Source organism: Myxine glutinosa, chromosome 5, assembly GCF_964187855.1.
Source record: "Myxine glutinosa chromosome 5, kmMyxGlut1.1, whole genome shotgun sequence".
Taxonomy (NCBI): domain Eukaryota; kingdom Metazoa; phylum Chordata; class Myxini; order Myxiniformes; family Myxinidae; genus Myxine; species Myxine glutinosa.
Genome location: NC_136265.1, coordinates 117,026,287 through 117,039,173, shown reverse-complemented (window position 1 = coordinate 117,039,173; position 12,887 = coordinate 117,026,287). Strand labels below are relative to the sequence as shown.

At 48.6% G+C, this 12,887-nt stretch overlaps 1 protein-coding gene across 2 annotated transcripts in view; it reads right to left on the bottom strand.

Moving 5' to 3' along the window:
* The window catches only part of GTF2E1 (general transcription factor IIE subunit 1), a 148,001-nt gene extending 138,761 nt beyond the window's left edge, over positions 1 to 9,240 (bottom strand). The window contains exons 1-2 of one of the 2 annotated variants that reach the window (XM_068116442.2): positions 8,977 to 9,240; positions 8,384 to 8,536 (exon numbers count right to left, since the gene is read on the bottom strand). In XM_068116442.2, coding sequence (XP_067972543.1) covers positions 8,384 to 8,530 — 147 coding nt within the window. In that variant the 5' untranslated portion in view covers positions 8,531 to 8,536; positions 8,977 to 9,240. Of the gene's footprint in view, positions 1 to 8,383; positions 8,594 to 8,976 lie in introns of both variants that reach the window. The other variant, XM_078778592.1, reaches the window with a different exon arrangement.
* Positions 9,241 to 12,887: the final 3,647 nt, after the last annotated feature.

The window sequence follows — 12,887 nt, the reverse complement described above, 5'->3', positions numbered from 1 at the left end:
TGTCCCTGCTCTCAAATGTTGCGTTTGTGTCCTTCCCCCTCTCTCCCCATGTTGTCTACCGCTCCCCTTATTATATGTTTTATGTGTCGGTTTAACTTTTTGTGTGATTAATGTCAGCTCTTTCACGAGCCTCGATCTTGAATCAAAAAAAAACCCAAAAAAAACCAACCTTATTTGTACTTTTAACTGCGAACCTACGTCATATTTTGGTGTCGATTTATTACATGCGAAAATCAAAGATTTGTAAACTATATTGATTGGTCCTGTGCGTTATTACTTGGCAAAAATTAACATTTTTTTCGACAAGTATGTTGATCACTCCTGTTTGTATCAGCTAACTGAATTCAACCAACTATTTTCAGAGATCCTCATAGGCCAAAAGGTCAATATAGGCCAAACCTCAACCACTTTTTTCAAATTCCTAAAATCCTCAATTTCCATCCAATTGACTTGAAATCTGAATAGGATTTTCATATCAGCGAACTGAATTCAACCACCAACTATTTTTGAGGTCAACATCGGACAGATTTCTAAAATCCTCAATTTTCATCTGATTGACTTGAAATTTTAAAAGTATTTGCATACCAGGTCACTGAATTCAACCACCAATTATTTTTTAAGTCATCATAGGCAAACAACTTATTTCAGGTATTTCGCAAGTATCGTGCGATGCATGACATATTTCTTGTTCTTTTTTCATTTATTTATCATTTTGCAGGTACAGTACATCTACAAAAACATACAAATATGATGTAAATGATGTAAATGATGACATATAAAGTGCCCTCAGAAAGTATTCACACCCCATGACTATTTTCACATTTTGTTGTTTCAGCCCGAATACAAAATGGATTGAATTGAGATTTATTGTCACTACAACAAAAATCTACACATAACACCCCATAATGTCAGTGGAATTTTTTTTTGAAAATTTTACAAAATAATTAAAAATGAAATACAGAAATATCTAATTTATATAAATATTCAACCCCTTGAGTCAATACTTCGTAGAAGCACCATTGCAAGCGATTACAGCTTGGAGTCATCTTGGGTATGTCTATCAGCTTTGCACATCTGGATTTGGGGAGTTTCTCCCATCCCAGTATTTTCCATCTCCCATCCCAGTACTGGGACGGTTTCCCAGTATCCACCTCCCCTCACATCCGGAATCTTGGCATCATCTTTGACCAAACCCTCTCCTTCGACAAATACACTAAACACATCACATAGACAGCCTTCTTTCACCTGAAAAACATCGCCCGTCTCCGTCCATCCCTCTCCTCCACCCTCATCCACGCCTTCATCACCTCCCGTCTGGACTACTGCAACAGCCTCCTCTATGGTTCACCCTCAACAATCACCAATAAACTCCAATACATTCAGAACTCCGCTGCCCGTCTACTCACCCATTCCCGGACCCGTGACCACATCACCCCCGTCCTTCACAGGCTTCACTGGCTCCCCATCTCCCAGAGAATCCAGTACAAAATCCTCCTCTTGACCTACAAAGCCCTCCATAACCTGGCCCCATCCTACCTGGCTGACCTCCTCTCCAGACACACTCCCAACCGCAACCTCCGCTCTGCTGGTACCAACCTCCTGACCCCCCCCCCCCCCCCCCCCATCCAGACCAAATTCAGATCCTGGGGGGACAGGGCCTTCTCCATCGCTGCTCCCACCCTCTGGAACTCACTACCTCACACCATCAGAGACTCCTCCTCACTCACCACTTTCAAAACATCACTCAAGACCCACCTGTTCAACACTGCATTCAACATTTAACCCACAGCATTTAAACCCTGACTATCTCTTCTCCTTCTCCTTCCTTTTGCTTTGATTATTTACCTATTGATTTTTGTCTTTTTGCACTTGTTTTTTGAACTCTGTCAAAGCGTCTTTGGGCTTCTTGAAAAGCGCTATATAAAATAAATTTATTATTATTATTATTATTATTGCAAATTTGTTCAAGCTCTATCAAGTCGGATGAGGAGCGTCGGTGAACAGCAATCTTCAATCTTTCCACAGATTCTCAATGGGATTCAAGTCTGGGCTTTGGCTGGGCCACTCAAGGACTTTCACATTGTTGTTGGGAAACCATTCCAATGTTGCTTTGGCTGTTTGCTTGGGGGTCGTTGTCCTGTTAGAACGTAAATCTTTGCCGCAGTCTAAGGTCTTTTGCACCCTGAAGCAGATTCTCCTCAAGGATTTGCCTGTATTTGGCTCCATTCATTGTTCCCCCTATCCTTACATGTCTCCCAGTCTCTGCCACTGAACTCTGTAGTTCTGTCAGAGTGGTCATTGTGTTTTTAGTGACCTTCCTGACCAAGGTCCTTCTCGCTCTGTTGCTCAGTTTGGTCGGACGGGCAGCTCTTGTAAGAGCCTGGGTAGTTCCATATTCTTTCCATTTCCTAATGATTGAGCTCACTGTGCCCTTGGGAACTTTCAACACTACAAATTGTTTTTACCCTTCCCCAGATCTATGCCTCCTTCCAATTATATCTCAAAGTTCTCACAATTCTATGGAAGGAAGGACATAGCCAGATATTGAAAATATCCTTCCATAAATGAGGAAGAAGCTTTCTAACCCACATATTTAATTCTAAAGGGTTCTAAAGTGTAATTCTCGAGCATTCTAAAGGGTAATTCTGAGGAGATTGGTCTTCCGAAGAAGGAGAGCTTAAAGGAGGTCATCCTGCCTGCCTGCTTTGGCCTTCGTGTTATCATCCTCCACCATTGCCTGTTGATGGTCCTGTTCGTCTCATCATCTCTTCGTCATCCTGCTCATCTCATGCTCCGTGCACATCCTCTCATCGCCTGCTCCGTGCCCATCCTCTCAACCGCTGCCTCCAGAGATAAGTCGCCATTTTGTGTCCCTCGCCCCGTCTGTGCTTGTGACTTGACGCCTTAGTTTTTATCGGATTTATTTTACTTCATTGCATATAGTTATTATTGATTTCATTCTCCGTTTATTTGTTCGGGATTAAACCCATTTGGTTTTATTCAAAGCTTTATCCCGGTGTGTACCCTGGTTAGAATAGGTACACCGTATGTATCCCTGCGTGTCGTAAGAGGCGACAAAGAGGGTTAGCGTCAGGAAGGGCATCCGGCCATAAAAAACATTGCCTCAAAAAGAGAACCATGACAATTACAACTAGATATGGGCAGGGTACAGCCCGAAGTGGAGATCGGTTTCTGAGGTTTGGGACATGCAATGTAGGGACAATGACAGGGAGGTCAGGAGAAGTGGTGGAAGTATTGGTCAGAAGAAGAGTGGACATATGTTGTGTGCAAGAGACGAGATGGAAGGGAAGTGGTGTGAGAATGGTGAAGGGTAGGCAGGGACAGAAATACAAGTTTGTGTGGCAAGGGTGCCCGGAGGGCGTGAATGGTGTTGGTGTCCTGTTTTCTGAGGAGTTTGTAGACAGTGTGGTGAGTGTGACGAGAGTGAGTGATAGGTTGATGATGGTGAAAATGATGATCGGAAAGCTCTTGGTGAACGTCATCTCGGGATATGCTCCGCAAGTTGGTCGGAGCGATGAAGAGAAGGACAAGTTCTGGTGTGCTATAGAGAAGCTGATGGAAAACGTGAAAGATGAGGAAGTTGTTGTGGTAGGAGGAGACCTACATGGACATGTGGGAAGGAGTATGGACGGTTTTGAGGGAGTTCATGGGGGTTACGGATATGGTGTGAGAAATGGAGAAGGTGAAAGGATTTTGGAGTTTGCTGATTTGTTGATGTGTAATACTCAGTTCCAGAAAGAGGATAATAAGCCTGTTACATACACGTCAGGTGGGTCGACGACAAACGTTGACTAGCTGATGGTGCGTAGGCGAGATAGCGGGCACCTCCGGGACACAAAGGTGATCCTGGGGGAGGAGGCTGTTCCACAGCACCACTTGGTTGTCTGCGACATAAGGGTGAAAGGGGCAAGGAGAGCTCGGCGGGTGAAGTACCAACCGAGAATTAAGGTGTGGAGGTTGAAAGAGGTGACAGTAAGGGAGGCATTAAAAGAGAGGCTGAGTAGGGTAGAGGATGATGCGGTTGAGCTTGAACGTGGTTGGATGTCAATGAAAGATAGTCTGTTGGGAGCCATTGGTGAGGTATGTGGATGGACAAAAGGACCACCGAGGCACTCGGAAACATGGTGGTGGGATGAGGAAGTTGGAAAGAGGATTGACGAGAAGAGGAAGAAGTTCAAGGAGTGGCAGAAGGCGAAGGGTACGGGAGCAGAAAAAGCAGAGCATGAAAGTTATAAGGCAGCCAAGAAGGCTGCAAAGAAAGAGGTAGCAAAGGCGCAGGAGGCATGTAGGAAAATGTTCAGAGAACGCTTGGATTCGGAAGAGGGTCAGGGAGCGGTATTCAGGATTGTAAAGCAGATAGCGAAAGAGAGGTGTGATGTGATGGGGGTGAGTTGCTTGAAGGATGAAGTGGGACAAATCGTTGTGGACCCAGATGGAATTAAAGGAAGATGGAAAAGCTGTTGAATACAGAGAATGAATGGGATGGATGGCAACATCGAGAGTAACCCAGTTTTAGGACCGGCAGAGAAGATAACTGAGAAGGAAGTTGAGGAAGCGATAAAAGCAATGAAGAGTAGAAAAGTGGGAGGGCCGACGGGAGTTGTGGGAGATATGTTGAAGGCAGCAGGAAGTTGGGGTGTGAAGAGAATGAAAGATCTGTAATCTGGCGGTGAAAGAAGGCCGCATTCCAGTGGCTTGGGAACCGAGTACCCTCGTCCCTCTATACAAGGGGAAAGGTGACCCTCTGGAGTGTGGCTCATACCGAGCGATAAAGTTATTGGAGCATGGAATGAAGGTATTGGAAAGGGTGTTGGAGAGGAGGATAAGGAAGAACGTGAAGATCGACGAAATGCAGTTTGGATTTATGCCAGGAAGAGGAGCGACAGACGCGCTTTTTATTGTGAGGCAGTTGCAGGAGAAGTACATGGAGAAGAGGAAACAGTTGTTTCTTGGGTTTGTTGATCTGGAGAAAGCATTCGATAGGGTTCCACGCGAAGTATTGACATGGGCATTGAGGAAGTGAGGAGTGGATGAATGGTTGATCAGAGTAGTGATGGCAATGTACAAAAGAGCGCGCACAGCTGTAAGGACGAAGGACGGGAACAGTGGTGAGTTTGAGGTGAAGGTGGGAGTGCATCAGGGGTCGGTACTAAGTCCACTACTATTTGTAGCTGTGATGGAGGTGCTGGCTCAGAACGTAAAGGAGGGTTTACCGTGGGAGTTGTTGTATGCAGATGATCTGGTGTTGATTGCGGAAAGTATGGATGGACTGAAGGAAAAGATGAACAAGTGGAAGGAATGTATGGAGACAAAAGGTCTGAAGGTGAATATAGGAAAGACGAAGGTGATGGCAAGTGGTAAAGCATGTGGTGAAGTGGAAAAAACTGGGAAGTGGCCATGTGCTGTGTGCAGGAAAGGTCTCGGAGTGAACTCCATTCAATGTACAATGTGTGCTGAGTGGGTTCATCAAAAATGTAGTGGTCTGAGAGGGTCATTAACCAGTGTGGCAGCTACATTCAAATGTGAGGTGTGCACAGAGGGAGCTGCAGATGGAGGAAATGTTGAGTTGGATCTTGGAGATGGCGTGAAGCTGGAAGGTGTGAAAACATTTTGCTACCTCGGAGACATGCTGAATGGAGAAGGTGGATCAGACTCGGCAACGGTTGCAAGAGTGAGATGTGCATGGAAGAAGTTTCGGGAACTGAGTGGCGTGCTGATGAGGAGGGGAGTGTCGTTGAAGCTGAAGGGAAAGGTGTATGCTGCATGTGTGAGAAATGTCATGATTTATGGGAGCAAGACATGGGTAATGAACGTAGAGCAGCAAAGAAGGCTGGAAAGGGTGGAAATGCGAATGGTTCGGTGGATGTGCGGAGCATCGTTGAGAGAGAGGAAGACAAATTATGAATTGCGAAAGATGATGGGAATAGAGCCTGTGATTGATGCTGTGAAGAGGAACAGATTGAGATGGTTTGGTCATGTGTTGAGGAAGGATGAAAGTGAATGGTTGAGAAGAGTGATGGAAATGAATGTAGAGGAAATAGACGATGGGGAAGACCGAGAAAGACTTGGCTAAAGATGGTGGAAGAAGAAATGCAGGCAAGGGGGTTAACAAGGAGAGATGCAGAAAATAGGGCAAAATGGAGAAGATTGTCATGGGGACCGCAAGGCTAACCCCCGCTCTAGCAGGGAAAATGGCCGTTAAATGCACGTTGTTGTTGTGTTGTTGTTGTTCTAAAGGGTAATTATAATGGGTTCTAAAGGCTAATTCTAAATGGTTCTAAAGGGTATTGCGAAAGGATAATTCTAAAGGGTAATTCTAAACTAAAGGGTATTTCTAAAGGTATCTAAAGGGTAATTCCCATGTGTTCTAAAGGGTAATACCAACGAGATAGTTAATTTATCGGCTTCGCCTATTTTAGATTCAAAATAATGTTTCAAAAAGTTGTGGACGAGTTATGACAAAACTTGGTGGATGATTTGGGGAGAGGTGACAAGAACAAGCCAATTAGATATTTGTTCTGGACCGAATCCTGATTTCGCCAATCAGTGGGATTACCCTATATTACCCATATTCGTATAGGCCTAAAAATCATTGCATCATTTTCCCTGCTCTAGCGGGGGAAAATGGCCTTAAAACGATCATTCATTCATTCAGTGGGATACAAAAAAAACTGTTCAGCCGGGCAGAGGTATGCGCTCTACCTACATTTTTCGTAAGCTCTACATTTACCCTTGCTCTACCAAGTGCCATTCTTGTTATCTATGCAACACCGCATGCTGCGCACTTTGCGCCGCATGCAACACCCCATGTTGCGCACTTTTCGCCGCATGCAACACCCCATGTTGCGCACTTTGCGCCGCATGCAACACCCCATGCAACACCCCATGTTGCGCACTTTGCGCCGCATGCAACACCCCATGTTGCGCACTTTGCGCCGCATGCAACACCCCATGTTGCGCACTTTGCGCCGCATGCAACACCCCATGTTGCGCACTTTGCGCCGCATGCAACACCCCATGTTGCGCACTTTGCGCCGCATGCAACACCCCATGTTGCGCACTTTGCGCCGCATGCAACACCCCATGTTGCGCACTTTGCACCGCATGCAACACCCCATGTTGTGCACTTTGCGCCGCATGCAACACCCCATGTTACGCACTTTGCGCCGCATGCAACACCCCATGTTGAGCACTTTGCGCCGCATGCAACACCCCATGCTGCGCACTTTGCGCCGCATGCAACACCCCATGCTGCGCACTTTGCGCCGCATGCAACACCCCATGTTGCACACTTTGCGCCGCATGCAACACCCCATGTTGCGCACTTTGCACTGCATGCAACACTCCATGTACCACTCCATGTTGTGAAGTCCATGCAGCATGCATGCACAAAGTAAACGCATCGTGCGCATCATTTACCCTTGTATTTGATTGGCCAATAACCTTTCATGCGTTGCTTTTTTGACCAATCAAGTATGAATGAAATGAATGAATGAATGAATGAATGAATGAATGATGGTTTTAAGGCCATTTTCCCTGCTGGAGCGGGGGTTAGCCTTGCGGGCCCCATGACAATTATGGTTCCCTGTTTGAGGCAATGTTTTTACGGCCGGATGCCCTTTCTGGCGCCAACCCCGTCGCCTCTTACGATGCGCAGGGATACGGTGTACCTATTCTAAACCGGGGTATACACCGTGATCATTCATCCCAGCAAGCTGGTACTCAATTTGCCGACCTCGGAAGGATGACAGGCTGAGTCAACCCCCCTGGTGTTAATTCAACGATTGACCGGGATTCGAACCCAGGATCCTTGGATCCCAAGCCGGCATCCTAACCGCCAGGCCAACACCAGGCTTCGTATGCTGTGAAAGAAATCATTAATAAATTGTTCATAAAACATAAAACCAAATAATAAATAAATTGTTTTATGTCATAAATAAATTGTTCCATTTTTTTATTAAAAAAATTTTTTAATGTGTTTGTAACTTTTGAGAAAAAGAACAATAATATTTGACATAATCTACCAATACATCTTTTGATGTGACAATTACATAATTCCACGGAGGTAGTGAATGAAACTCAAAAAGTAAGCCTTTTTCGAGCGTTCGTCCCATGGCCAAAGTGTGTCGAGATCCATACTGAAGGTATAACATATAGATGTAGCTGTAAACTTTTTGAGGTATTAATGAACTTGAAAATTGGCCCCTTGCCCCCAATCTCTGGAAGTTAATATCTCCTGATGTAATTATCTGACTGATTCTGTGCTTTTCAGAATCCCTTAAACCTCTGCCTGTAAATAATGACCTAACAACCCAATGACCATCTACACCACAACAACTAAAATTCCCCTCTTGATACTCACCTGCATATCCTCCTCCTTCACACATGGGTTTCGGATGAGGATGTCCAGAGCGAGAGCATGTTCCGGAGCGTAGAACCCTCTCACGATGTACTTCACAAGTCGCTTCAGTGCGGCAGGAATCTCTGTCAATGGTTTGGAGTCCGACATGGAGGCCTGATGGAAAAGGCAATGTAGACTAGTTGTGACAGTCGCTCATGTATGACGTCGTATCTGTATGGAACAGCGTCCATTTAACGGAGAGGCACAGGATTCCACGTGTCCTCTAATCTCTACTTTGTATTCCATCTGCAGGATAATATGATGGAAACTATAAAATACAGGGCCACAAGCAATCAGGTACACATCCTGTATAGGAATGGTGCCTGACACACACACACACACACACACACACACACACACACACACACACACACACACACACACACACACACACACACACACACACACACACACACACACACACATACACACACACTCCCCTCGCAGTCGTATTTTCTATGAAAACAATTATTTGAATAAACAGTGAAAAGAACGTTGAGAAAAGACGTATTTAGTTCCACGGCCACACCTTATCGAGGAGAGTTTGTACAAACCGGAATAATGATAATCAAGGATGATCCAGTGAAGGAGAATCACAGAACACGTCTGGTTAATGAAATGTGAGTCAAGCACACACTCAACCCTCTCCACACACTCCACACACTCCACACACTCCTCACACTCAGTCCTCACACTCAGTCCTCACACTCAGTCCTCACACTCAGTCCTCACACTCACTCCACGCGCCACACTGTAAACTCAACAAACAGCAAGGTCTGACTTAAAAAATAATAATAATAATAATCCCCAATTCCTTCATTTTTTTTTTTTTAAAGCATTTATCATATGTATTAGTACTTTCACACACTGCACAAATAATTTGATGAAGTTTATATTATTTACGAAGCGTTGCACAAAACGTTAAATAACGCGGAAAAAGAAAGCAAGCGACGGCGTGAGTACCTATGATAATACACCGCCCAGCTCAATTTTTAAACTTCCCATGGTTTTGTTTTCTTTTATTTTCTTGCGTTGATTCGAAATCTAAATAAAATTATATTTAACGTTGAAAGACCGTAGTACAGCACGAATAATGCTCAATTGATAATATCCCGTTTCAGTTTCACCTGAAAGTATTTTGCTGATACTTTGAAAAGATTGTCTGCACAACTAAATGTGTTAAATAAATTAATTCTCGCTGAAATAAGTTAGAGCGTTGGTACTTACTAAACTCATCAACAAATTAAATATGGAATGGTTAGGCGGTGTATGATCGAACCCATTAAGCGTGCGTCGCGGGGAATCTTTGTTTGAAATGCGTTATTAAAATCAAAGATAAATTGCAGACCTGTTCAAACTTGTGTCAACCGCTTATGACCTGAATTACGATTTTAATCTAAAAAATAAATATATAATAATAATAATAATGAGGTGAAGAAAAAGAATAATAAGCTTAAGAAGAACAAGTGAATCCTCTTGGATTGCGCTGAGGTTCGGGCATGGAATTTCTAGGAGGAAGTATAATTTGTATGCAATGAAAGTACATGTAATATGGGATCGAGTAAGATCGAGTAAGCTTCACCAGTGCGCGTGCGCGAATTTACGTCACGTCGGCAGCGAGAAGGCGTTCCCCAACACGAACCAATCAGGAACTGCCACGCCCACTTATATGATCTCAGAATTCCTGTGACAGGAATTAGCGTTACACTGGCTGGAAGTCATTCGCTAGAGGCGCTTCCTCAGCGCCAATCACCAGTGCGCGTGCGCGAATTTACGTCACGTCGGCAGCGAGAAGGCGTTCCCCAACACGAACCAATCAGGAACTGCCACGCCCACTTATATGATCTCAGAATTCCTGTGACAGGAATTAGCGTTACACTGGCTGGAAGTCAATCGCTAAAGGCGCTTCCTCAGCGCCAATAATAAGATTAATAATAATAATAAGAAGAAGAAGAACCGCCTACATTGCTACGTGGGTCGTAGGCCCGGAAAAGAAACCTGCATTTTATGAGCAAAACACGAGGCTGATATTGGCAGGATCGAGCAGTGTTTCCCAAAATGTGGATATCCGGTCCCAAGTCCGCATTGAGCAATTCCACGCGATGGTGTACATCGGTCAAAATAAATCTCAATATTGGCGGGAATAAAAGGGGGATAATTGGTAAAGAGAATATTGAAGCGCGGTGCTACGCGCGCTACTTGTATAGCAAGGAGGAAGCGGACAACGCGGTAAGTTCAAAGAGTCTTTATTACAAGAGCTCCACTGTAGCACTGGAGCGCTCCGAGCTGCGCACCCGGTGTATATCCCGAGGCCACGCCCACCCCTTGGGCGTGGCCGCCGCCCACTTGGTGCGCGGAATGATGCCATCGTGCCAGTGAGCTTTCGTGTCCGCCACACGCGCCCCCCCCCCCAGAATGCCCGCGCACCTGGAGGGCCAGTTTGTGGGGCAAACGGATGACCCGGCCGAAGCGCCCTCTGGCGACTGGCGGCGTCCGGGGTGCAGGGATGCCAGCTGGGATGCCTCCGGCCGCACCGGGGATGGGTGCCGGACCGGGGGGGGCAGCGTGCCGGTGGGGCTGGGCGGTCCCGGGGGTCCGCCCGCAGGGGGGTGGCCTCGACGCGAGGGCCGAGCCACCGGTGGTGGGTGGTCCACGTCGAGGTGGGCCGGCTTGAGGCAATCCACTGAGACGCGGTCGGGAGTACCGCCGATGTCCAAGGTGAAATGTTTCACCCCGGTCTCCAGCACGCGGAAAGGCCCATCACACGGGGGCCGCAGAGGTGTCCGGTGGGTGTCGTGCCGGACGAAGACGTACTCCGCGGTGCGAAGCTCCGGGGCGACGTGCGTAGGTGGGTGCCCGTGGTGCGCCGTCGGCACTGGGGCGAACCTCCGGGCGGTCTCCTGAAGCGCGGAGCGCTCCTGCGCCGCGGACCATGGTGCCGTGGGGTCGGGGAGGAACTCGCCCAGCACCCGCAGCGGTTGTCCGAAGACCAATTCCGCCGCGGATGCGCGCACGTCGTCCTTGGGCGCCGTCCGGAGGCCCAGCAGGACCCAGGGGAGCCTGTCGACCCAGCCGCCGTCGCGGAGGGTGGCCCGGTGCGCGGCCTTCAATGAGCGGTGGAACCGCTCGCACAGGCCGTTGGCCTGGGGGTAGTAGGCCGTTGTTCGGTGCAGCTGAACCCCGAGCCCCCGCGCGACCGCCCCCAGAGCTCCGAGGTGAACTGGGGGCCGCGGTCGGACGAGATGTCCGAGGGGGCGCCGAACCGGGCGACCCAGGTGGCGATGAATGCCTGCGCGACGTCCGTCGCCGCCAAAGGCACGGCCTCCGGCCACCGGGTGGTGCGGTCCACCATGGTGAGGACATGGGCGAAACCCCGCGAGGGGGGCAGAGGTCCCACCAGGTCCACGTGAACGTGGTCGAACCTATGTTCCGGCACCGTAAACGGGGCCAATGGGGCCTGGGTGTGTCGGTGCACCGGCGACCGGGATGTCGGCAACGCCGAACCGGCACTTGGCGGGGTTCACGATGAGGCCATACTGGCCCAGGCGTTCGAAAAGCGTGTGGAGATGGTGAAGGTGCTCTTCGCGGGACGCGCTGGCGACGAGGATGTCATCTAGGTAGACGTACAGAAAATCCAAGTCGCGCAAGACGCTGTCCATTAGTCGCTGGAACGCCTGAGCCGCATTCTTCAAACCGAAGGGCATCCGAAGAAATTCGAAAAGTCCGAATGGCGTGATGACCGCCGTCTTCGGGATGTCCTCCGGCCTGACGGGGACCTGATGGTAGCCGCGTATGAGGTCCACCTTTGAAAAGAAGGACATGCCCGCCAACCGGGCGGAGAAGTCCTGGATGTGGGGGACGGGGTAGCGGTCGAGGGTGGTGGCATCGTTGAGGTGCCGGTAGTCCCCGCACGGTCGCCATCCCCTGCCGGGCTTTGGCACGATGTGGAGCGGCGGCGCCCAAGCACTCTCGGAGCGCCGCACAATGCCGAGCCGCTCCAGCATAGCGAACTCTGCTTTAGCTACCGCGAGCTTCGTCGGCTCGAGGCGGCGTGCCCGGGCGTAGACCGGTGGCCCGGCGGTGGGGATGTGGTGTTCCACCCCGTGCTTGACGGCCGCCGCCGAGAAGGTGGGCCGCGTAATGGCCGGGAAGCTGGCGAGGAGGCGGGTGAATTCGTCCGCTGCCGGAAGCATACAAACTAACCTCGCCGGGACCGAACCGCTCAGCAAGCCGCTTGGCGAACCGCTCGGTGAGCCGCTCAACGAGCTGCTCAGCGCGCAAGCAAGCGAGCTGAACGTTTCAGCCTGGACAAGGCATCTGTTCTTCACATCTACCAACAACCCGTTTGCACAGAGGAAGTCCGCACCGAGCAGTGCCATGGGGACACTAGCGGTTACGAACATCCACGTGAAGCGTTGCCTTCCGAACCGCAGGGAGAGGCAGCGCTTCCCGAATGTGCGTATGG